The 24888-nt window shown below is 51.1% G+C and overlaps 4 protein-coding genes across 8 annotated transcripts in view; 2 read left to right on the forward strand and 2 right to left on the reverse strand.

Annotated features, from left to right (window-relative positions):
• tec (tec protein tyrosine kinase) overlaps positions 1–5371 on the forward strand; it is a 10900-nt gene extending 5529 nt beyond the window's left edge. For 3 of the 4 annotated variants that reach the window (XM_047017584.1, XM_047017585.1, XM_047017587.1), the window contains 12 exons: positions 443–508; positions 998–1052; positions 1433–1509; positions 1648–1775; positions 2167–2241; positions 2392–2563; positions 3046–3182; positions 3351–3430; positions 3705–3769; positions 4101–4219; positions 4354–4511; positions 4643–5371. In XM_047017584.1, the coding sequence (XP_046873540.1) occupies positions 443–508; positions 998–1052; positions 1433–1509; positions 1648–1775; positions 2167–2241; positions 2392–2563; positions 3046–3182; positions 3351–3430; positions 3705–3769; positions 4101–4219; positions 4354–4511; positions 4643–4723 (1213 nt within the window). In that variant the 3' untranslated portion in view covers positions 4724–5371. The remainder of the gene's footprint in view (positions 1–442; positions 509–997; positions 1053–1432; positions 1510–1647; positions 1776–2166; positions 2242–2391; positions 2564–3045; positions 3183–3350; positions 3431–3704; positions 3770–4100; positions 4220–4353; positions 4512–4642) is intronic. The other variant, XM_047017586.1, reaches the window with a different exon arrangement.
• A 275-nt stretch (positions 5372–5646) lies between these two features.
• LOC124465928 (coronin-2B-like) lies at positions 5647–10574 on the forward strand. Its single transcript, XM_047017590.1, has 13 exons — positions 5647–6098; positions 6558–6758; positions 6942–7058; positions 7139–7288; positions 7415–7588; positions 7674–7784; positions 7852–7956; positions 8032–8128; positions 8274–8386; positions 8667–8760; positions 8962–9227; positions 9418–9486; positions 9560–10574. The coding sequence occupies exons 2-13, from the start codon at positions 6558–6560 to the stop codon at positions 9623–9625; spliced, it is 1563 nt and encodes a 520-aa protein (XP_046873546.1). The 5' UTR covers positions 5647–6098; the 3' UTR covers positions 9626–10574.
• On the reverse strand, positions 10123–15484 carry LOC124465941 (acidic leucine-rich nuclear phosphoprotein 32 family member D-like). Of its 2 annotated transcripts, XM_047017620.1 has the most exons (8): positions 15308–15484; positions 14121–14270; positions 13713–13835; positions 13366–13552; positions 12551–12642; positions 12324–12393; positions 10892–10952; positions 10123–10262 (listed from the first exon to the last, which is right to left on the reverse strand). In XM_047017620.1, exons 1-8 carry the CDS (start codon positions 15359–15361, stop codon positions 10157–10159), a joined length of 843 nt encoding a protein of 280 aa, XP_046873576.1. In that variant the 5' UTR covers positions 15362–15484; the 3' UTR covers positions 10123–10156. The 2 variants fall into 2 exon arrangements, with proteins under 2 accessions (XP_046873576.1, XP_046873577.1); XM_047017621.1 differs by having other exon boundaries at positions 10123–10952.
• Positions 15361–24846, reverse strand: LOC124465933 (endophilin-A1-like). The gene is made up of 9 exons (XM_047017602.1): positions 24517–24846; positions 21973–22041; positions 21741–21813; positions 21399–21542; positions 20408–20541; positions 20069–20227; positions 19823–19926; positions 18711–18841; positions 15361–18506 (listed from the first exon to the last, which is right to left on the reverse strand). The coding sequence occupies exons 1-9, from the start codon at positions 24559–24561 to the stop codon at positions 18310–18312; spliced, it is 1056 nt and encodes a 351-aa protein (XP_046873558.1). The 5' UTR covers positions 24562–24846; the 3' UTR covers positions 15361–18309.
• Positions 24847–24888: the final 42 nt, after the last annotated feature.

Genomic DNA, 24888 nt, shown 5'->3' on the forward strand with positions numbered 1-24888 from the left:
AAGACAGCGCTCCGGTTTTCATGTTGTTTTCACCTCTGAATACAGTCTGCATAGACAAAACCTATCTTACCCAATCTGAACCTGAGTGTAGACATTCAGTGGTATTTATTGATTGAATAATGTATGTAATAGGACACACCTGGGCAACAAAACACACCTGTCAGTCATATGTTCCAATACTTTTGCTCACGTGACAAATGGGTGGGTTCGAACAAAAAGGTGATATTTTCTAATTTGTGCATCAGATCCTGATGTAAATACCTGGAAATAAAAGCTGAAACGTTGATCTCTGGTTTCACATTCATCGTTTGATGTCAAGCCCAAATGTTTTCAGTCTACAGCAAAAATAAAGGAATTGGCCTCACTGTTCCAATACTTTTGGAGGGCACTGTATATCATTGGCTTGTGTGTGGGTGTGTGTATGTGTGTGTGTGTGTTGCAGGGAAGAGGGCTACATCCCAAGTAACTACGTGACAGAGAAGAAATCAGATGACCTGTGTCAGTATGTGTGAGTGACATCATTACTTGTGACATCGTCACTTGTCACATCATCACTTGTCACATCATCACTTTTGACATCATCACAGTCATCCCCATAGATATAAAGGCTAGATGTTTTACGACGGAGTCTAGAACGTCCGCACAGGGCGGCCATATTGCTACAGTCAACTCGCTCACCCATAACATTGTGTTGGTGCTACATGTACTAAACCACGGTTTGGTTTGTTGTCAACGTCAGAGATGTAGTTGTGCCACTGCATACTTGTATTTTATATTTTAGAACATAACATAATTCATAAGTATGCAGTGGCATAACTACATCCCTGACGTTAACAAGCTGGGTCAGCGAGCTGACTGTGGCAAGATGGCCGCCATGTGCGGACATTTGACTCCGTTGGCCGGCAACACAGACGAGACATCTAGCCTTTATATATATCTATGGTCATCCCCAGCCACTCACCTAATTCCTGTTTGTTGTGGTTATTGTCTGCTCCAGCTGGTACAGTAAACAGGTCAACAGGAACAAGGCTGAGGAGCTTTTGAGGAGAGAGGTGGGTTCTAGAACCATCACATGACACATTCTAGAATCATCACATGACACATTCTAGAACTATCACATGACACATTCTAGAATGAGCAGTTTAATTGACTAGCTGAAATCAAATCATCTACATTGAGGATTAATTAGCTTACATGAGTTGATTCAGTAGTGTGAGATGGCTGAGTGGTTAGGGAATCGGGCTATTAATCAGAGGGTTGCCGGTTGAATTCCCGGCCGTGCAAAATGACGTTGCGTCCTTGGGCAAGGCACCTCACCCTACTTGCCTTGGGGGAATGTCCCTGTTCTTGCGTCTGCTAAATGAATAAATGTAAATGTGTGACAGTAGAGTGACTCAGTAGTATGACAGTGATTCTGTGGCGCCCCCTGCAGGATAAAGAGGGAGGCTTCATGGTTAGAGACTCCACCAGTGCTGGAGCCCAAACCGTGTCACTCTACACCAAGTCAGGGTAAGTGCTCTCACCTGCAGGGTGTGTGTGTGTGGTGAGTGTGTGTGTGTGTGGTGTGTGTGTGGATGCAGGCATTAGTGAAGCACAACCATATGAAGCAGACTCTGGTTTGGGGTGTTTGTTTTGTGTGCTGTGTAGGGAGGGCGGAGCAGCAGTCAAGCACTACCACATCAAGTGCACCCAGAGTCAACAGTTTTACCTGGCCGAGAGACACCTGTTCGACACCATACCTGAACTCATAGAGTACCACAAACACAATGCTGCAGGTAACCCACACACACTAACACACACACACTAACACACACACATACACTCACACACACTAACACACACACATACACTCACACACACCTGTTCAACACCATACTTGAGCTCAGAGCGCCACCAACACAATGCTGCAGGTAACACGTGCACCTGAGCCCCCCTCCCCCCTGTGCCCCCCTCCCCCTCCCCCCTGTGCCCCCTCCCCCTGTGCCCCCCTCCCCCCTGAGCCCCCCTCCCCCTGTGCCCCCCTCCCCCTCCCCCCTGTGCCCCCTCCCCCTGTGCCCCCCTCCCCCTGTGCCCCCCCTCCCCCCTGTGCCCCCTCCCCCTGTGCCCCCCTCCCCCCTGTGCCCCCCTCCCCCCTGTGCCCCCCTCCCCCTGTGCCCCCCTCCCCAGGACTGGTGGCCAGGCTGAGGTACCCAGTGGGGGATCAGGACATCCCTGCCCCCTCTACTGCAGGCTTCAGCTACGGTAAACACACCTCTATCCCTCCATACTCCATCTCTCTATCCCTCCATCTCTCTATCCCTCCATCCTCCATCTCTCTCTCTCTCTTTATCCCTCCATCTCTCTCTCTCTCTTTATCCCTCCATCTCTCTCTCCATCTCTCTCCTGTTGTAGAGAAGTGGGAGATCAACCCCAGTGAGCTGACCTTCATGAAGGAGCTGGGCAGTGGGCAGTTTGGGGTGGTGCGTCTGGGCAAGTGGAGGGCTCAGCACAAGGTGGCCATCAAGGCTATCAGAGAAGGAGCCATGCTGGAGGAAGACTTCATAGAGGAGGCCAAGGTCATGATGTAGGTAGCACACACACACACACACACAGGTACACACACACACAGGTACACACACACACACACAGGTACACACACACACACACAGGTACACACACACACAGGTACACACACACAGGTAGGCCTACACACACACACAGGTACACACACACACAGGTACACACACACACACACACAGGTACACACACACACAGGTACACACACACAGGTAGGCCTACACACACACACAGGTACACACACACACAGGTACACACACACACACACACAGGTACACACACACATAGGTACACACACAACATGATGTAAATATGTCTTACTCAAGTCCTCTAACAATGTATATGTTGCATTGTGTGTGTGTGTGTGTGTGTGTGCGTGCGTGTGTGTGTGCGTGTGTGTGCACGTGTGTGTGTATGTGCACGTGTGTGCGCGCGTGTGTGTGGGTGTGTGTGCGTGTATGTGCACGTGTGTGTGTGTGTGTGCTCCAGGAGGCTCTCCCACCCTAAGCTGGTGCAGCTGTACGGTGTGTGCTCCCAGCAGGACCCCGTCTACCTGGTGACTGAGTTCATGGAGCTGGGCTGTCTGCTCAACCACGTCAGGCAGCACCGAGACACCCTGGCTGCAGGTACACACACACACACTTATACACACACACACACTTATACACACACACACACTTATACACACACACACACACACACCAGTGTTCTCTGGAGTGTGAACAGGAAGTCTCTGGAGACAGGAAGTGACATATTGAGTGTGATGACTGATTGACTGTGTTCCTGTTCCTCAGGCTCCCTGCTAAGCTTCTGTTTAGATGTGAGCGAGGGCATGGAACACCTGGAGCACCACGGCTTCATCCACAGGGACCTGGTGAGTCTCCAGCCAATAGGGACAGACCTGGTGAGTCTCCAGCCAATAGGGACAGACCTGGTGAGTCTCCAGCCAATAGGGACAGACCTGGTGAGTCTCCAGCCAATAGGGACAGACCTGGTGAGTCTCCAGCCAATAGGAACAGACCTGGTGAGTCTCCAGCCAATAGGGACGGACCTGGTGAGACCATGGTTTGATAGTATGTTAAACTGAGCAATGGCATAAGAGCATGTTAAGATGACCAATGGCGTGAGAGTAAAGTATGTCTCCACAGGCAGCCAGGAACTGTCTGGTGAACGCTGCTCTGGTGGTGAAGGTGTCTGACTTTGGCATGGCCAGGTACACACACACACACACACACACACACACTGCTAAGATAGTTACACACACACACACTGCCAAGATAATTACACAAACACACACTGCCAAGATAATTACACAAACACACACTGCCAAGATAATTACACAAACACACACTGCTAAGATAGTTACAACACACACACGTGTTCCAGGAATGTTCTAGATAACCAGTACACCAGTTCTTCAGGAGCCAAGTTCCCCTTGTCTTGTAGGTTATTGGTTCTGATCTAGGTACGTTCTAGTTGTTCTAGGTACACACCTAGGTTCCAAGTGTGTTCTAGGTGGTTCTAGGTTCTGTTCTGTGTTCCAGGTATGTTCTAGATAACCAGTACACTAGTTCGTCAGTAGCCAAGTTCCCAGTGAAGTGGTCTCCTCCGGAGGTGTTTAACTACTGCAGATACAGCAGCAAGTCAGACGTCTGGTCCTTCGGTTAGTAGGCTGAAGGGAGAGTGTGTTATCACTCAGCAGTGTGCGTGTGTGTGAGAGACTGTGTGTGTGTGTGTGTTACTCCTTACCGGTATTTGTGTGTGTGTGTATTTATATGTGTGTGTGTGTGTGTGCAGGGGTGTTAATGTGGGAGGTGTTGACCAGGGGCAGGATGCCGTTTGAGCAGAGCCCCAACCACCAGGTGGTGCTGATGGTGTCCCAGGGCCAGCGCCTCCACCGGCCCAAGATGGCCACCGCCGCTATTTACCACATCATGCTGCGCTGCTGGCACGAGGTACTTCCTGTCACATGCTTCCTGCTTCCTGTTTGGTGGCCCGAGAGATAAACACTTTTTTTTATAATCTCTCTCTGATTATGTCTTTTATTTATCTCTCTTTATCTCTCTTTATCTCTCTCCCCCTCCAGAAACCAGAAGAAAGACCCTCCTTCTCACAGCTATGTGAACTGATCTGTGACTCCCTGGAAGTGGAGGGGTCATCACCCTGAACCGACCAATCACACACAGGGACCCACACAACTGACCAATCAGATCAACTGTCCCAGGTTTCAGATGATGAGACTCAGGCTCACCCAGCCGATGGTTTGGAATGCTGGAGCTAGTGGGATAATGTAGAACCTATTCTAACCTTCCAGAATCTACTGTAGAAGTTATCTCTTCCTGTAAAGATAGATGGCAACAGACACGCTTGTGAATGAATGATTTGATTTAATTCCTTCCTTCCTTAATTAACCCATTGATGTATTCCAGTTGGTATCTGGGACTCTATACCTCCTAACCAAGTCATGTATACCTCCTAACCAAGTCATGTATATCTCCTAACCAAGTCATGTATACCTCCTAACCAAGTCAAGTATATCTCCTAACCAAGTCAAGTATATCTCCTAACCAAGTCAAGTATATCTCCTAACCAAGTCATGTATACCTCCTAACCAAGTCAAGTATATCTCCTAACCAAGTCAAGTATATCTCCTAACCAAGTCAAGTATACCTCCTAACCAAGTCAAGTATATCTCCTAACCAAGTCAAGTATATCTCCTAACCAAGTCAAGTATGCCTCCTAACCAAGTCATGGATGTGTTACTGTGTGTCTAGTTGTCTTCAAAAGCTTCTGTAACATTGAATGGTTGTATACTCATTAAACAGACGTGAAACTGAACAAATGAATAATTTAGAATGATAAATAATACACAATGTACGCTTGATAAACAAAACTTGCAAACCACAACAACACAAACACACACACACACAGACACACACATGGATACACACAAACACACACACTCACAAACACATAATCCACACATACACTTCAACGCACTCACTCATCCTCAAGCCCCACATCACACTCACACACACACACACACACACACTCACTCACTCACTCACTCACTCACACACACACACACACACACACACACACACACACACACACACACACACACACACACTCGCACACACCTTCTTGATAAGATGTGGCCGTCTGATCTGCCAGATCAGTTAGGTATGCATGAGCTGCACTACACAACACCTGCACCTGATCCCTTAGCGACCCGCCCCGACGACCAGTGAAGTCAGTCCAGGAGGCAGAGGAGCCTGAAGACTCTGCCAGCAGTACACAGACCTGGAGGAACCTGGAGGACACCTGGAGGACACCTGAACACCGACAGGAGCCTGCAGGACACCTGGAGGATAGCTGGAGGACAGCTGGAGGACACCTGCAGGATACCTGGACACCTGGAGGACAGCTGCAGGATACCTGGAGGACACCTGGAGGACACCTGGAGGAGCCTGGACACCTGGGGGAGGAGCCTAGACACCTGTGGGTTTGGTCTGGAGCTTATCTACATGACCATCTGAAAGGTAAGGCCAGGCAAGGGTAGGACAGGGGCCAGGTGTGGGGGAGGTGAGGAGATACGAGGGGGGTGGCTGTTGGAGAAGAGCCTTGGGGTCAGGTTCCTGGAGGTCGCTGTCCCCAGAAGAGGTCAGAGGTGATGTGTATTTCCCAACCAGCATGATGTCATCTGAATTATTCACAACTGGACGCTACTCTCTCCTGTCCACACACACAAACACACTCATATACACACGCACACACACAGTCCTGTTTTTCAGACTCACGGAACATGAAATTGGATACAGATCTTTACGCACACATGCACATTTCAATTTACCTCCTCCTCCTCTCCTCATCCTCTTCCTCCTCCTCTCCTCTGCCTCCTCCACTCCTCCCCTCTTCCTCCTCCTCCCCTCTGCCTCCTCTTCCTCCTCCTCCTCCTCCTCCTCTTCCTCCTCCTCCTCCTCCTCCTCCTCTTCCTCCAGATGTCATGGTGTTCTTCCTGTCATGGTTCTAAGTTCCGTCACGTGTTTGGGAAGGCTGCGGGGCGAGACCATGCCTACGATGGTGTGCCCATCACTCGCAGTGTCCATGACAACCACTACTGCTCCGTGAACCCGCTCTTCATCGCCGTGGTGACGGAGTGCGCCGGGGGCGGGGCCTTCCTGGTCCTGCCCGTCCATCATGTAACTAACTTCCTGTTATTCCTGTGTTTTTAACCAAGAGGTGGATGCCAGGGTGTGTGTGCATGACAGTATCGCTTGACTTCCTGAGTGAAAGCTATTGAATAATACATGATTTGATGGTGATCTCCTGATCCCAATACCCCCCCCCCCCTTCCCCCCTCCTCCCCCCCCCCCCTCCCCCAGAAGGGAAGGGTGCCCCCCCTGCAGCCCAGGGTCTCTGGCCACACCTCCAGGGTTCTGGACGTCAAGTGGAATCCCTTTGACGACCTCTGCATCGCATCCTGCTCTGAAGACTGCACCGTCAGTATCTGACACGGGTGGATGGAGAGAGACACGGAATGATAGATAGGTTCACATAGTGTGTGTGTGTGTGTGTGCAGGTGAAGATCTGGGACATCCCGTCTCAAGGAGTGCAGCAGAACATCACCGTGGCAAGGAAGACTCTGATTGGCCACTCCAAAAGGGTGGGGCTTATAGAGTGGCATCCAACCGCCAGGGACCTGCTGGTTAGCTCCGCCTACGACTACAAGGTGAGGATCACACACACACACACGCGCATGAATACACACATGAATACACGTTCCATTGTGCTTTTTCCTCTCCCCCTCTCCTCCCTCTCCTCCCCCTCTACTCCCCTCTCCCCCTCCCCTCTCCAGGTGATGGTGTGGGACGTGTCCCAGGACGGCAGGGTGCTCCGGCCTGTGAGGCAGCTCCAGACCCCCGAGCTGCTGCTGTCAGTCAGCCTGAGCAGGGACGGCCGCTGGCTGGCCTGCTGCTGCAGAGACCGCAGGCTCCGGGTCCTGGAGCCACGCTCTGGACGCATCCTGCAGGTGGGGCTCGCACCACCGACTGTCTGTGTGTCTGGCCTTAGTGTGTGTGTTATATGTGTGTGTGTGTGTGTGTGTGTGTGTGTAGGAGTCGGGCAGGACCTCCCACAGGGCCAGTAAGGTGCTGTATGCAGGAGACCAGCTGGTGTCTACTGGGACCTCCTGCTGGAACCAGAGACAAGTGGCTGTCTGGGACCCGGTGAGTGTGTGTGCGTCTGTCCTGTGTGTGTGTGTGTGACCTCTGTGTGACCTCTGTGTGTGTGTAGGAGGACCTGTCTGAACCTCTACTGGAGGAGGAACTGGATGGTTCTTCTGGAGTTTTGTTTCCATTCTACGACCCTGACACACACATGCTCTACCTGGCTGGCAAGGTACTGTACACACACACACACACACTGTATGTGGCTGGTAAGAGGACCAATACCTGTACCCCCCCCCCCCCCCAGGGAGATGGGAACATCAGGTACTATGAGCTGAGCTCAGAGAAGCCCTATCTGCACTACCTGACAGAGTACCGCTCCCTACTGCCCCAGAGAGGCCTGGGTAGGTTACACACACCCACACACACACATGATATACACATCACACATCACACATACACACACACACATCCCACACCCACATATATACACACACAGTTTACATTACATTTGCTCACCGATGTCTGCCTGACCTCTGACCCCTGCAGGGGTAATGCCTAAGCGGGGTCTGGATGTGAGAGGCTGCGAGGTGTTCAGGTTCTACCGCCTCATCATTGAGAAACACCTGGTGGAACCCCTGTCAATGATCGTCCCCCGCAAGGTAGGAGAGGGGGGAGAGAGAGGTAGAGTAACAGTGTGGTCTGTAGCAGGTGAGAGGGGGGAGAGAGAGGTAGAGTAACAGTGTGGTCTGTAGCAGGTGAGAGGGGGGAGAGAGAGGTAGAGTAACGGTGTGGTCTGTAGCAGGAGGAGGGGGAAGAGAGAGGTAGAGTAACAGTGTGGTCTGTAGCAGGTGAGAGGGGGGAGAGAGAGGTAGAGTAACAGTGTGGTCTGAAGCAGGTGAGAGGGGGGAGAGAGAGGTAGAGTAACAGTGTGGTCTGTAGCAGGTGGGCGTGTTCCAGGAGGACCTGTACCCGATGACAGCAGGAGACCAGGCGGCCATGACAGCACAGGAGTGGCTGTCAGGGAACAACAGAGGTCAGTACCCCCTCAGGGGTCAGAGGTCAGTACCCCCTCAGGGGTCAGAGGTCACCACCACCTCATGGGTACTGACCTGAAGCTACCATTAGCATTTAGTCACGGCTGGTCACTATGAGATGTCACCCTCCGTGTTGTGAGGCCATCGTAGTCTCAACGTGGCTGTGTTGACCCTGACCCCCCCCCCGCCTACCTGCCCAGGGCCCCTGCTGATGTCCCTGAAGCCTGGGGCTAGAGTAACCAACCCCTACCCAGAGCGGGCACCCGAGAGGGGGCAGGGCAGGCCCCTGGAGCAGGCGTTCCTCCAGGAGCAGCTGGCCTACCAGGACGCCAAGTACCCCCAGGACCTGAGCGACCTGTCGGGCTGGCAGCCAGACGAGACCCAGGCTCCGGGCTGGGCCTACCCACAATGCACCCCGCACTGCTGCGAGCCCTCAGAGCAGGCCCCGCCCCCGGCTGAGAGAGAGGTGGGGAGGAGGGAGGTGTGTGGTACCTGTTGTGTCTGACCCTGTTGTGTGTGTGTGTCTGACCCTGTTGTGTGTGACCCTGTTGTGTGTGTGTGACCCTGTTGTGTGTGTGTGACCCTGTTGTGTGTGTGACCCTGTTGTGTGTGTGTGTGACCCTGTTGTGTGTGTGACCCTGTTGTGTGTGTGTCAGCTCTTGCAGGATTTCTACAGACAGCAGGATGAGATCAGAGAACTGCAGGAGCAGCTCAACCAGAAACAGGTCAGAACACACAACACACACATCACACACACATCCAACACACATCACACCTTACGCACTCTCTTCCCCCCAGGTGAGGATCACACAGCTGGAGCTGGAAGGCAAGAACAACAGGAACAAGATGAGAGCTACCTTCTGAACCAGCCAATCACCAAGCTCCATCATCCTCCGACCCAGCCAATCACGAGGCTTCTTCTGGCGTTGTCCACTAATCCAGCCAATCACATGCTGTGCTCAGATAACCAGTTTTACCAGTTAAAAGGAAATCAAGATGTTATTTTTAGTTTTTCTACAATACCAGTGAATAACAATCTTACAAACTCAACTAAAATATAAACTATTACTATTGAAAATAGAAACGCTCAACATTTTCTATGACCACAAAATCTAATTCATCTCATCTGAAAGCTAAAGATTAAAAAAAAAATAATTCTAATGATTTAATTTCCTTGCTTACAATTTAACCCAATAAAACACGTGAATTTGTTGCAAGTTAACTTTTATCAGTAGACCACATGAACGTAACTAGAAATCTGGAGTAACTCATAAAATCATTTAATAAAACATGAATTCAACCAGGGAAGGTTCCGGATGATCGGTCTTGGTGAAGGAGTGAGAACAGGAGGAAGGCAGGAGCAAAATGTTAAGATTTTATTTACAAAGTCCATTTTTATCTGGTTTTTGTTTTTAACTTACGGAAAGTAAAAAAATACAGCCAAGACCAGTCAGTGTAAGTATCAGAGACACGCCCACTCAGGCCCCACCCCCTGACCCCCAAAAGCCCCGCCCCCAGACTCTACAGGCCCCACCTCCCCAGTTTCCACTCAGCAGATCTGGAGGCAGGGCTGAGCAAACGCTCACTCACCTCTACGGAGCTGATATCTGAGAGGAGGAAGGAGAAGATGAGGGAGGGAGGAGGGGAGAAGATGAAGGAGGGAGGAGGATAAGAGGGAGGAGTAGGGAGAGGAGAAGAAGAGGGAGGAGGAAGTGTCCCTCAGGTGACTCCTCCTCCACACACAGGACACACCCACACAGCCCTGACAACAACGGTACAAAATAAACAACTAAACTAAATTCTCTGAAAAAAATAGGATTTTTTTTTTTTCTTCCTTCTTCCATTTTTTTTTTTTTTGTTTTAGTTTTTTTCTTAATTTTTCTTAAAAGCTCTGTTGGCAAAATGAAATGCCTCCCGTTCCCAGAGTTCATACGGAGGGGAGTGGGGGGGTGGCGTCTCCCACGGCAACACACAGCCAGTCCATGGGGTGGGAGGTCATTATGGGAGGAGCCAGGGCAGGAAAGGGAGGAGCCAGGACAGGATGGAGAAGCCAGCAGGACGGGAGGAGGAGGGGGGGGGGTCAGGGGTCATCACACTCAATCATCATCATCATCGTCATCATCATCATCCTCGTCTTCATCTTCAGGGGCCCTCTTCCTCTTCTCTCCCTTGGAGGGGGAGTCTTCCTCATCTGGGGGGAGGGGGGGGGGGCACAGGGTTAGAGAGACACCAGGACAAAGTGTGTGTGTGGGACAGTGTGTGTGTGAGAGAACAAACCAGGATAGAACAAGGGAGTGTGTGAGAGAACAAACCAGGATAGAACAAGGGAGTGTGTGAGAGAACAAACCAGGATAGAACAAGGGAGTGTGTGAGAGAACAAACCAGGATAGAACAAGGGAGTGTGTGAGAGAACAAACCAGGATAGAACAAGGGAGTGTGTGAGAGAACAAACCAGGATAGAACAAGGGAGTGTGTGAGAGAACAAACCAGGATAGAACAAGGGAGTGTGTGAGAGAACAAACCAGGATAGAACAAGGGAGTGTGTGAGAGAACAAACCAGGATAGAACAAGGGAGTGTGTGAGAGAACAAACCAGGATAGAACAAGGGAGTGTGTGAGAGAACAAACCAGGATAGAACAAGGGAGTGTGTGAGAGAACAAACCAGGATAGAACAAGGGAGTGTGTGAGAGAACAAACCAGGATAGAACAAGGGAGTGTGTGAGAGAACAAACCAGGATAGAACAAGGGAGTGTGTGAGAGAACAAACCAGGATAGAACAAGGGAGTGTGTGAGAGAACAAACCAGGATAGAACAAGGGAGTGTGTGAGAGAACAAACCAGGATAGAACAAGGGAGTGTGTGAGAGAACAAACCAGGATAGAACAAGGGAGTGTGTGAGAGAACAAACCAGGATAGAACAAGGGAGTGTGTGAGAGAACAAACCAGGATAGAACAAGGGAGTGTGTGAGAGAACAAACCAGGATAGAACAAGGGAGTGTGTGAGAGAACAAACCAGGATAGAACAAGGGAGTGTGTGAGAGAACAAACCAGGATAGAACAAGGGAGTGTGTGAGAGAACAAACCAGGATAGAACAAGGGAGTGTGTGAGAGAACAAACCAGGATAGAACAAGGGAGTCTGTGAGAGAACAAACCAGGATAGAACAAGGGAGTGTGTGAGAGAACAAACCAGGATAGAACAAGGGAGTGTGTGAGAGAACAAACCAGGATAGAACAAGGGAGTGTGTGAGAGAACAAACCAGGATAGAACAAGGGAGTGTGTGAGAGAACAAACCAGGATAGAACAAGGGAGTGTGTGAGAGAACAAACCAGGATAGAACAAGGGAGTGTGTGAGAGAACAAACCAGGATAGAACAAGGGAGTGTGTGAGAGAACAAACCAGGATAGAACAAGGGAGTGTGTGAGAGAACAAACCAGGATAGAACAAGGGAGTGTGTGAGAGAACAAACCAGGATAGAACAAGGGAGTGTGTGAGAGAACAAACCAGGATAGAACAAGGGAGTGTGTGAGAGAATGTGTGTGTGAGAGGGATCGTACTACCCACCATCGTCATCCTCATCCTCGTCTTCATCATCGTCATCGTCGTCATCCAGCCCTCCGTTCACCTCTCCTTCCTGGAGAAAAGCAGAAAAATCTAAACCAACTCTACAAACACACCAACTGCACAAGAAAAACTGGAAAAACACACATGCGTGTAATGCTTCAGAGTTGCCAGTAGAGGGAACCAGACTTGTCAGAACAGGAAACAAACACTCCAAACTTCCTCCTCACCTCACTGTCATCGTCATCATCCTCCTCCTCTGCCACCACCCCCTCCTCTTCATCATCCTCCTCTTCCTCATCAAAGTCCTCACTCTCTCCCTCTGTGGGTGGGACAGAGAACACACACTGTTAGGACACACCTGGTTCAACACACACACACAGTTAATACACACCTGGTTCAACACATGCACACAGAACCCTCCCTGCCCTCATCATCCAGCCCTCCCTCCCTCACACCCACCCACCCACAGCCCTCCTCACCCACCCACAGCCTCCTCACCCACCCACAGCCCTCCTCACCCACCCACAGCCTCCTCTCCCACCCACAGCCTCCTCACCCACCCACAGCCCTCCTCACCCACCCACAGCCCTCCTCTCCCACCTACAGCCCTCCTCAGCCACCTACAGCCCTCCTCACCCACCTACAGCCCTCCTCAGCCACCTACAGCCCTCCTCAGCCACCTACAGCCCTCCTCACCCACCTACAGCCCTCCTCAGCCACAGCCCTCCTCTCCCACCCACAGCCTCCTCACCCACCCACAGCCCTCCTCTCCCACCCACAGCCCTCCTCACCCACCCACAGCCCTCCTCAGCCACCTACAGCCCTCCTCACCCACCTACAGCCCTCCTCACCCACAGCCCTCCTCTCCCACCTACAGCCCTCCTCAGCCACCTACAGCCCTCCTCTCCCACCTACAGCCCTCCTCAGCCACCTACAGCCCTCCTCACCCACCTACAGCCCTCCTCAGCCACCTACAGCCCTCCTCACCCACCTACAGCCCTCCTCACCCACAGCCCTCCTCTCCCACCCACAGCCTCCTCACCTACTCCCTCCTCATCCTCCAGGCCGTCTCCCTCGCTGTCTGAGTCGGAGGCCTCACAGTCCTCAATGTCGTACCCGTCCAGGTATGTGAGCTGGGGCAGCAGCTTGAAGATACTCTCCCTGTAGTCCCCCAGGTTGGTCACCTCACAGTTAAACAGGTCCAGGGACTTCAGCAGGTGCAGCTTCTTCTACAGGGGGCAGAGGGGGGGTCAAGGGAGATAGTTAAGCACTAGTATAATGAGTGTTACTATAGTTAAGGGTTAGTTACGGCTTAGTGTAGTTCTGCTAGTCGAGGGCTACTGTAGTTATGCTAGTTAGGGCTAGCATAGTTAAGCTAGCGTTACCCACCAGGGGCTCCAGTGTGCTGATGTCTTTAAACTTGTTCCCACTGAGGTTGAGGTGAGTCAAGTTGACCAGGCGCTCTGCTAGAACCTCCAGACCCCCCGATATCCTGTTATCACTCAACTCCAACTGGGGGGAGGAGAGAAGGGGAGAGAGGAGGGGAGAGAGGAGGAGAGAGAGGAGAGGAGGGGAGAGAGGAGGGGAGGAGAGAGAAGAGGGGAGGAGAGAGAGGAGGGGAGGAGAGAGAAGAGGGGAGGAGAGAGAAGACCAGAGTATAATGAGTAAACGTACAATTATGAGTTATCCACATCCTGACCCATTACATTAACTCCATTATCACTACAGCAATGTTCATACATCTACACCGGTCACCTAGCAACATCACTGATGTGGTACGCCACCCCTGAGCTCTACCTTGGTGAGTTTCTCTAGTTTGGGGATGTTGGACACGGAGATCAGGCCGACGTTGACCAAGCTGAGAAGCTGCAGGTTCTCAAACTCTTCCGTGATTCCCTCCATCTTCCCCTCGTTCGATCGGCAGTTGTCCAGCACCAGCTCGTGAACCTGTGACAAAAAATGATTTAAAAAGTTGACACGCCTGTGTGTTACTCGATAAACTGTGACATCACTGCACGGGAATCTGCATGCAAACAGTTAAAGTTACACAATTCCCGCTGTTGTCGATAAACTACTTGGGTTTTGTTGTCGGTCGGTTGGAATACTTAGTATGATCCATCTGTGGATTTATTTGGAAGGACTGCACCGGTAGACCCGTCGGCCGGGGGTTGTTTGTAAACTCCGTAAGCACGTGCTAGCTGACCCGTGTTAGCCAAGGCCGCTCTCACAAGTAACTAGTTACGATTTGCTGTCGCTGTTTATTCCAACAAGTTACACTTCCACATATACCAATCTAGCGACTCATTCACTTTGAATCTCTCTCTCCCTTCCGTTGAGTTTCTAAGACATTTTTTTGGACCGAGTCGAGTGCTAGCCAGGCTAGCCATCTTGCCGCTCTAGTAGCAGCTCTGGCGCCATTGCCAGTCATTTGTGCAATGCTCACGCGCGCTAGCTAAACTTGCTACGGCTCTCGCTCTCACGCCAGAAGTCTATGGCGGGGAGAAGCTGCACGGGCAGCTAGCTGGCTACCTGGACGACAACACACAGTCATCCAGGGTTCTGAATGTTCGACAGAAAGCAATGCTAGTCTGTAAGTTACCTCACAACACCACACCACCGTTTACAGCAAATAGTTTGAGACCGCAATACCAGGATGCTACAGGCATAGCGGGTTTCCTAGCTAGCTACGCTAACCAAGACTAGCTAGCTTCTCAACTCGGTTCACTTCATCCAACAAACTGATCGAATTATGAAGAACAGAAGCAACGAAACAATCTGACTTATAAATTACCGAAAGAGTTGAGCTTAGACACACTTGTAGGCCTATCAGACTAGTTAATGTTAAATTCCAGGTATTAGCCGGGGCCTTTCCAACTGGCTAGCATTGGTGTTCTCTTCGCCTCACATGTGGTCGCCATGACTTTACTACACCGATTTGCTCGCTAAAGTTTGATGTCGCAGCCTTCCAGCCAAACCATACTCACATCTGACGGTGTCCGGTTCCTTAGTTCTAAATGAATTCTCTTTTTCATGTCCATTTTCGTCTCTTCTCTCGTATCGTGTTGAACTTTCGTCTTCTTGTGGTTCAGCGTTGCTGTTGCGTTGGCGCAGCGGAGAGAGGCTGTGACCGTGTGTGTGTAGCAGAAGGGGCTGGAATCTGGGTCAGCGACCGTGTTTTGTAAAACGGAGGGAAAGGAGGTTGAACCAAAAACGGACAACTGCGCTCCCTCTAGCGGTCGCACTATTCAACGAGTAACATCCGGCCTACGATATAAATCACTTAAAAAACACATTGATTTAGTTATTTGGTAGACATTTTAATCTGAAGCGATTTAAAAAGTTGGAGTTGGTATCAGTGACAGCGCACGCGGCTGTTGTGCCATCAAACATTTAGTGTTTATTTGAATAAGTCACATAGTCGTATTCTCACATCAAGCAGTAAGACATGTCATCTTTTAGTATTTCCAAAAACAGGAAACAAGAATACAGCATGTTTAATATTGGTAAACATCCATCCCTCCATCTTGCGTGTAGCACGATACTTCACTATGCCACCATCATTACTCAGTTACATAAATAGATAAATAAATAAATACACATGTAACAACAGTGGGAGAGGTTCACATTAGAGCACACAAGTGGGAGGAGTCAGTAAGTGGGCGGGGCCAGGCGGGAACACAGGGAATCAACAGCATCTGTACAACCAATCACTGAGGTCAGAGGTCGCCACGGCAACTAAATTCACATCAGGGTGACGTCGCCATGGCAGCAAAACCCTTGAAATTTCGGGTACACGTCCCCTTGTACTTATTGACCCCCAGGAAACGTTATTACTGTTGTTGTTTTATTGCCAACGTATTGATTTGTCATCGATTATTAATTATTACTGATACTGGTGCTTCAGATGTCTGGTAACCATCCTGAGCTTGTGTTTCTGATAACCTCTCATCTCAAACCTAGTGTCTTAAAGGTCCCATGACATGAAAATGTCACTTTAGGAGGTTATTTAACATTGGTATGAGTTCCCCTAGTAGCCTGCCTTTGGTCCCCCAGTGGCTAGAAATTTCAATAGGTGTAAACCAAGCCCTGGGTAGTCTTCTCAGCTTTGAGAAAATGAAAGCTCAAACGCTCGGTTTTGAAAATCTTCTCCTTATGTCGTCATAAGAGGGAAGGTTACCTCCCCTTTCTCTGCTTTGCCCACACAGAGAATTTGGCCCAACAATGAGAAAATGAGCTACGACCGTGCGAGCGTGATATTGTTTTTCCTTGAGACATCATGGTTTGCAAACGACCAAAGCATGGCAGTTAGCCTCGCCTCATTCTTCCTCATAGCATTTAAAGCTACAGACACAGAAACAGCACGTCCTGAGGAAAGCTCCTTGTGGGACTGCTCGGAGTGGCTGTAATACTGCACCAAGTCTGAATTTTGGGAAAGAGACTTCAGATACAGTATTAGGGGACCACTAAGGCCTATATAAAAGCATCCAAAAACAGCATGTCATGGGATCTTTAAGATTTGTGTTTCTGAAAACATCTCATCTCAAATCTAGTGCCTTAAGATTTGTGTTTCTGATAACTAGTGATCTAGTAGATGCACACACACACACATGCACAGTGTTACATTAGCCGAATGTAACATCTGTAAATATATACTTATATTCATATATATATATACTGTATATATATATATATATCAAATACCTTAAAAGTTGCTGATAAAGTTGTTGCGCCACACAGGTGTATCAGTGTTTGACAGTAGAAGGTAAGTCACATGACCACACGATCAATATTATAAACTAGGTCACATGACCACACGATCAATATTATAAACTAGGTCACATGACCACATGATCATAAATATAAACTCCTGTTTCCAACATTCACAGAGCAGAGCTGTGCTCCCGTACCACAAGCCGTGGGTCAGGAATCGAACCCGGGGTCACAGACCACTGAGCTAAAGGCTGCTGGTCTCAGATAGGGTCCTCCAACCACCTTCTCTATGGCTACAATGCCTATGGAATGGACAGGGGTTTAAATCCCCAGGTGGGCACAGCTTGGTAAGATAAGGGTGGATTCTCTGGGGGGTACAACAGAGTGAGACAAGGGTGGATTCTCTGGGGGTACAGGGTATGACACGGGTGGGTTATCTCTCAGGGTCAGGCCTAAGTACATGTTAATACATCTTCCCTTTATAGTACACTTCCTCTTTCCTCTACTACAACAACAACCGCCATTGGCTGGATCCAGCATGCAGGACCATGACAGCACTTCCTGGTTTAACCTCAGAGACAGAACATCGGCTTGGACTGATGTCATGTGATCCATGGCAAACAGATCACAGAACCTTTTCATACTAGTGCCCTGGTAGACAGACAGGCTGGCTGGCAGAAAGACAGGTAAACAAACAGGCTGGTAGATGATAAAAAGACAGGCAGGTTGGCAGATATACACAAGACAGATAGACTGGCAGACAGGCTGGCAGGCAGACAGACAGGTAGATAGACAGGAAAGTGATCTGCTGGTTAGAAGACAACAATGTACTTTACACTGATCATGGACCCTGTCTGAAGATACACGCATGTAGGCACTCTCTTTCACACACACACACACACACACACACACACACACACACACACACACACACACACACACACACACACACACACACACACAGTCAGCACGGTGTCCACATCCTATCGGGTCATGGTATGAGAGCAGCAGTCGGTTACACTGACCCACAACCACGGGGCTACGATACATCATCCTGCCCTCTCCGAATCCTCCTTTCCCTCTCTCTCTGTCTTTTAATTTCTCTCTCTCTCTCTCTCTCTCTCTCTCTCTCTCTCTCTCTCTCTCTCTCTCTCTCTCTCTCTCTCTCCCTATCTCTTCCTGCAGTCTTTCGTTTGTGAAAAGCGTTTTAACACAGAGAAGTGGGTGTGGCTAGACCAGGTAGGGGGCGTGGCCCCCATGGCAGAGGAGGCAGGGCCTAATGAGGAAGTGGAACCAGGATGTCCACGTAGTTCATGGGGAAGAAACCTGATTGGCCGTGCAGCATGCCCTCGTACCAGTTGTCGTCGATCTGATTGGTCAGGGTGATGATGTCACCCTCCTTGAAGCCCAACTCTCCCTCGTTCTCCGGCTCAAAGTCATAGAGGGCTCTACAGCAGGGCTGGTCTAGGGGGGCTGGGGGGAGAGAGAGGTGAGGGAGGGGGAGGAGAGAGAGAGGTGAGGGAGGGGGAGGAGAGAAAGAGGTGAGGGAGGGGGAGGAAAGAGGGAGGATAGAAGGGGGTCAGCCATCTGACTCCAAGACAAAGAATGGTGTAGATCACACCCCCAAACACAAGCCCTTCCCCCTCCACACACACCCACACACCCACACCCACACACCTGGGGAGCGTCCGGGGGACTTGGCGGAGTGCAGCCCCCCGTTAAGGCTGTCCGTCGGGGGCAGCAGCTCCAGCACCATGCGGGGTTTAGGAGTGAACTCCTTCCTGGGTCTGCTGGACGCCTCCTTGATCCTGCACACACACCACACACACACACCACACACACACACACCACACACACACCACACACACACACACCACACACACCCACACACACCACACACACACACACCACACCACACACACACCACACACCACACACACACCACACCCACACCACACACACACCACACACACACACACCACACACACACACACACCACACACACCCACACACACCACACCCACACCACAAACACACACACCCACACACCACACACACCACACACACACACACACACACCACACACACCCACACACCCACACACCCACACCACAAACACACACACCCACACACCACACACACCACACACACACACACACCACACACACCCACACACCACACACACCACACACACACACACACCACACACACACCACACCACACACACACACCACACACACACACCACACACACCCACACCACAAACACACACACCCACACACCACACACACCACACACACACACACACCACACACACCCACACACACACACACACACCACACACACACACACCACACACACACACACCACACACACACACCCACACCCACACACACCACACACACACCACACACACACACACACACACACACCACACACCCACACACACCCACACCACACACACACACACCACACACACACCACACACACCCACACACACCCACACCACACACACACCACACACACCCACACACACCCACACCACACACACACCCACACACCCACACCACACACACACACACCACACACACACACCACACACACACACACCACACACACCAGATGCCCCCACAAAACAGGAGAGAGAGAATAAGAGACAAACTGTGTGTGTGTGTGTGTGTATGGTGTGTGTGAGTGTGTGTATGGTGTGTATGTGAGTGTGTATGGTGTGTGCGTGTGTGTGTCTGGTGTGTATGTGAGTGTGTATGGTGTGTGTGTGTGTGACCGACCTGTCGTCCATCTTGCTGGAGAGCTGCTGCAGGATCTGAGCAGCCTGCCTGTGGTACTCCACCTGAGCCTGGACCAGAGCTGCTAACTGGCTCACCTGCTCAATCTACACACACACACACGCTCATGTTTATATATACACGTGTACAAACACATGCATACACACACATGCAAGAAAAAAGGTGCTATACCACACACACACACACCGACACACACACACACCCCCCCCCCCCCCCTACGCTGCTTACGTCGCTCTCCAGCAGGTTGAACATGCCCAGCTCAGCGATCTCTTTGGACTCGTCAAACTTCTCCAGTGCCTGCTTGATCTCCTCGTCCAGCACCTTGCCCTGACGCTTCCTCTTGTAGTCAAAGTCCAGACGACGACCCTCCATCTTCTTCAGGTGGTGCTGCACACACACACCATACAAACCATACACACACCATACACACACACACACACACACACACACCAATCAGAACCAGGTCAACATGTCCTTTATTCTCCTTGGCTCTCTGTATGGTTCTATAATCCCTGGGGTTCTCTAGAGTCTCCAGGTTCTAGACAGGGCAGAACGTTCCGGACCCACCTGGATCTCCTTCAGGTCCTTGTCGTGGAGGTTCTGGAGCGGGTCGATGAAGTTCTGCTTTACCTCCATGTCCAGAGCGTCCTTCACCTCCCCCAGCTCCCTCATGGACTCACCCACGTCCAGCAGGGCCAGGCCTGAGGAGCAGACAGAGTCAGGCCTGGGGAGCAGACAGAGTCAGGCCTGAGGAGCAGACAGAGTCAGGGCCAGGCCTGGGGAGCAGACAGAGTCAGGCCTGAGGAGCAGACAGAGTCAGGGCCAGGCCTGAGGAGCAGACAGAGTCAGGGCCAGGCCTGAGGAGCAGACAGAGTCAGGCCTGAGGAGCAGACAGAGTCAGGCCTGAGGAGCAGACAGAGTCAGGGCCAGGCCTGAGGAGCAGACAGAGTCAGGGCCAGGCCTGAGGAGCAGACAGAGTCAGGGCCAGGCCTGAGGAGCAGACAGAGTCAGGCCTGGGGAGCAGACAGAGTCAGGGCCAGGCCTGAGGAGCAGACAGAGTCAGGGCCAGGCCTGAGGAGCAGACAGAGTCAGGGCCAGGCCTGAGGAGCAGACAGAGTCAGGCCTGAGGAGCAGACAGAGTCAGGGTCAGGCCTGAGGAGCAGACAGAGTCAGGGCCAGGCCTGAGGAGCAGACAGAGTCAGGGCCAGGCCTGAGGAGCACACAGAGTCAGGCCTGAGGAGCAGACAGAGTCAGGGCCAGGCCTGAGGAGCAGACAGAGTCAGGCCTGGGGAGCAGACAGAGTCAGGCCTGAGGAGCAGACAGAGTCAGGGCCAGGCCTGAGGAGCAGACAGAGTCAGGCCTGGGGAGCAGACAGAGTCAGGGCCAGGCCTGGGGAGCAGACAGAGAAAGAGACAGATAGACAGAAAGAGAGACAGAGATAGAGAGAGAGAGACAGATAAAGAGACAGAGAGAGACATAGAGACATAGATAAACAGAGAGAAAGAGAGACAGATAGAGAGAGATATAGAGAAAGAGACGGATAGAAGAGCCAGCGTACCGAAGCAGGCCTCGTCCCCCAGCTCTCGTCCGTAGCGCTGCATGGCCTCTCCCAGCAGGCTCTCAGCCTGGGGGTACCCCGTGCCCTTCTCCTGCCCCCGCATCTTAGACATGGTGCTGATCATGCTGAGCCTGGCCCTGGAAGCTGAACACACACAGAGACACACACACACACACACACACAGAGACACACACACACACACACACACACAGAGACACACACACACACACACAGAGACACACACACACACACACACACACAGGTAGATACAAACAGTTAACTTTTAGAGTCTGGTACTGAATGAGGTGTGTGTGTGTATGTGTGCGTGTGTGTGTGTCTCACCCGGGTTAGGCTGCAGGTATTCTGTGGTTTTGGTCATGATGTCCAACACTGCCCTGCTGGTAATGTCCACCTTCTACACGTACACACACACATACACACTTCAGTCAGTACCAGACTATTAAACTCTACTATGTGTGTGCTGTGCTTTATTACTAAACATATCAGGACTCTACTAGGTTCTGAGGGTGAGGTGTGTGTGTGTATGTGTGTGTACGTGTGTGTGTATGTGTACCTTCTCCATTTCCTTGAAGTCATCATCGAGTTTGGTTCCTTCTGCTCCTCCCACCTTCTCACTGACTTTCTGTTACACACAAACACACACAGACACACACACACACAGACACACACAGACACACACACAGACACACACAGAAGGAACGTGCCTCTTTGTGAGGGAGTTTGTGAGTTATAATTACAATCAGCGGGGATGTAAAGTGTTTCCTGAGTGTGTGTGTGCATGCATGTATGTGTGTGTCTGTTTATGCATTTTTGTCTGTGAATACTGTATATTACATGTATCAATGTGTGTGTACATGTATAAGTAAAGTATATACTGTGAGTGTGTAGTGCAGATGTAGGCAGGGGGTTTGCCATGTCTGAAGATGTCAGTTCCAGGTCTGTCAGATAGGTGACACCACTGAACACCTGAATAATACATGTTCAAAAGAGGAGAGGAGGGGGAGGAAGAGAGGAGGAGAGAAGAGGATGAGAGGGGAGGAAAGGAGGATGAGAAAAGGAGGGGAAAGAGAGGAGGAGGAGGAAGAGAGGATATCCTCTCCTACATAAACTGGTCCTAAACTGTCTAACCCTGCCCCTTCCTTTGGAGGGGGGGGGGGGTTGTCATGGCAACTCCACACGTTCACAGTCACCTTAACGAAGGTGAACATAGGCGTAATTTGGATGCACACACACACAGTTTAGCTCTGGTTGCTCGCTCAATAATTGATTGTCCTTGAGGACAACACACGTGACAGAGATCTGTGTGTGTGTGTGTACGCGTGTGAGTGTGTATTTCAGTATATATGTGTGTGTGTTATTTGTGCACGTGAGGGTGGCATGTGTGTGTGTGCGTGCATATGTGTGTGTGAGGGTAGTGTATATACGTTTTGTGTGTGTATGTATATTTGTGTGTATGTATGTGTCTTCATTAATAAACCATGGTGATCCACCAGATCTCAATGCCTAGATCAGTCAGAACATGTTTAATTAATTTATCGTCTCCTCCCTCCCCCCCCCCCTCCCTCCCTCCCTCCCTCCCTCCCTCCCTCCCTCCCTCCCTCCCTCCCTCCCTCCCTCCCTCCCTCCCTCCCTCCCTCTCTCCCCCCTCCATCCCTCCCTCCCTCTCTCCCTCCCTCCCTCCCTCCCCCCCTCCCCCCTCCCTCCCTCCCCCCCTCCTCTAACAGGGTGTAGTGCACTGGGGTCTTGAGTCATTCTGGCACCAGGGCTGTTACTATAGATGGCATCACTGGCCACTTTTGTGTGTGTGATCTCTCTCCATCTCTTCTCCCCCTCTCCTCCCATCTCATCTCCCCCTCTCCTCCCATCTCATCTCTCCCTCCATCTCATCTCCCCCTCTCCTTCCCCTCCATCTTTTCTCCCCCTCTCCTCTCCTTCCATCTCATCTCCCCCTCTCCTCTCATCTCCCCCTCCATCTCATCTCATATCCCCCTCTCCTCTCATCTCCCCCTCCATCTCATCTCATCTCCCCCTCTCCTCTCATCTCCCCCTCTCCTCCCCTTCCATCTCATCTCCCCTTCTCCTCTCATCTCCCCCTCTCCCCCTCTCATCTCCCCCTCTCCTCCCCCTCCATCTCATCTCATCTCCCCCTCTCCTCCCCTTCCATCTCATCTCCCCCTCTCCTCTCCCTCCAACTCATCTCAATCTCTCCTGTTGCTCCCTCGCTTCATCTCTATAACTCGTTCTGATCCTCGAGACTCCACGTCACGCCACGCGCGAGGCTCCTGGTTGGAGCGCGTCTGTTGTTGTTGATTCATATTTCTATTTTCGGGTTCCCGTTACTGTCTCGTTGCCTGGCTGCCTACAATGCTGTGATAACGGCGTGTAACCCTTCGCTGTTCTATACCGTCACAACGTCGATGGACGCTAATATCGGCCAATCCAGAGAGGTTCTACAATAGGCTATTCACGGGCTACCACCATCATCGAATCAAAATCAATTCCTCTCAGGAACGTCAACCTTTATGTTTGAGATCGAGGTCCCCATCTTCGGTTATTATTAAACGGTTTGTTCCGAGGTGTAACACCGCGACGAGGGTGAGGGATTCCCCGCCGACTGTTTAGGCTACTTTTCGTATCGGACGGCGGAGGGTCGAGGACTCTCCTCCTCGCTCACACTCCTACAGCCCAGCCCCGTCTCCCGGTCAAAACCGAGCCTTACAGTAGAGATGGGATACCTAACCGGAACATAACAGACAGTCTCCTAGACGTCTCTCTGTCTATAGTAATGGAAAACGGAGAGGCCGTTTGATAAACACGCAGCCTATTGGACAACCCTAGAGACTCTTATCGATCAGAACCGGAATCATAAAAAATAGGACAGACAATAGTCGACAGTCATTTTTCGCTGTGGCGATTAAACGTAGGCTGAACTGAAAGAATGATGCGTTTTCCTTCTCGTAGTCGGCTGGAATTTTAAGGAAGAGACAGCGAGAAATAAGCACCACTCGTCACACACAAACCATCGCCAACAAGCCCTATACTGACTGTATCGATATCGCCATCAAGACTGAATTGAACCCTGCAGCTACGGTCTTACCTGTGTAGCTTTATGAAACTGTTTTTTCAGCCCCGCGACAGACATCGCTCCGGTTGGACCCAACCGCACACTCAAGTAATCCTCGTCTCCGTTTCTTTTCAATTGAAAATGTCTTAAGTGACAGTTTAATAACGGCAGTCTGGCGGCTGTTGTGATGAACGCTGGGGTCGGATGGAGAGGCGGACTGGCAACACTGGAGCGTGGCCACGTCTGTGACGTAGCTCTGCCGCGCGCCTCAAACACTCCACCAGCACACGACACTCCGTTCAGCTGCCGCTACTGACCACGCGACGCAAGAAGCGGTCAGCAAAGGGCTTTGGCTGTACTGTGACATTAGCTGTCTGTGGTGGCTTGCTGACAGTTGTGTTGAGG

Source organism: Hypomesus transpacificus, unplaced genomic scaffold, assembly GCF_021917145.1.
Source record: "Hypomesus transpacificus isolate Combined female unplaced genomic scaffold, fHypTra1 scaffold_61, whole genome shotgun sequence".
NCBI lineage: Eukaryota > Metazoa > Chordata > Actinopteri > Osmeriformes > Osmeridae > Hypomesus > Hypomesus transpacificus.

Coding starts and splice junctions, on each gene's coding strand:
- LOC124465933 (XM_047017602.1), bottom strand. CDS start 24,561: ATGTCTGTCGCGGGGCTGAAAAAACAGTTTCATAAAGCTACACAG. Junction 21,814..21,972: donor ACTTCAAGGAAATGGAGAAG/GTACACATACAC, acceptor GTGTACGTGTAG/AAGGTGGACATTACCAGCAG. Junction 18,507..18,710: donor GTCCCCCGGACGCTCCCCAG/GTGTGTGGGTGT, acceptor CTCTCCCCCCAG/CCCCCCTAGACCAGCCCTGC.
- LOC124465928 (XM_047017590.1), top strand. CDS start 6,558: ATGTCATGGTGTTCTTCCTGTCATGGTTCTAAGTTCCGTCACGTGTTT. Junction 7,289..7,414: donor GCTCCGCCTACGACTACAAG/GTGAGGATCACA, acceptor TCCCCTCTCCAG/GTGATGGTGTGGGACGTGTC. Junction 8,129..8,273: donor ACTGCCCCAGAGAGGCCTGG/GTAGGTTACACA, acceptor TGACCCCTGCAG/GGGTAATGCCTAAGCGGGGT.
- LOC124465941 (XM_047017620.1), bottom strand. CDS start 15,361: ATGGACATGAAAAAGAGAATTCATTTAGAACTAAGGAACCGGACACCG. Junction 12,643..13,365: donor GGAGGATGAGGAGGGAGTAG/GTGAGGAGGCTG, acceptor TCCCACCCACAG/AGGGAGAGAGTGAGGACTTT. Junction 10,953..12,323: donor CGAGGATGAGGATGACGATG/GTGGGTAGTACG, acceptor CCCTCCCCCCAG/ATGAGGAAGACTCCCCCTCC.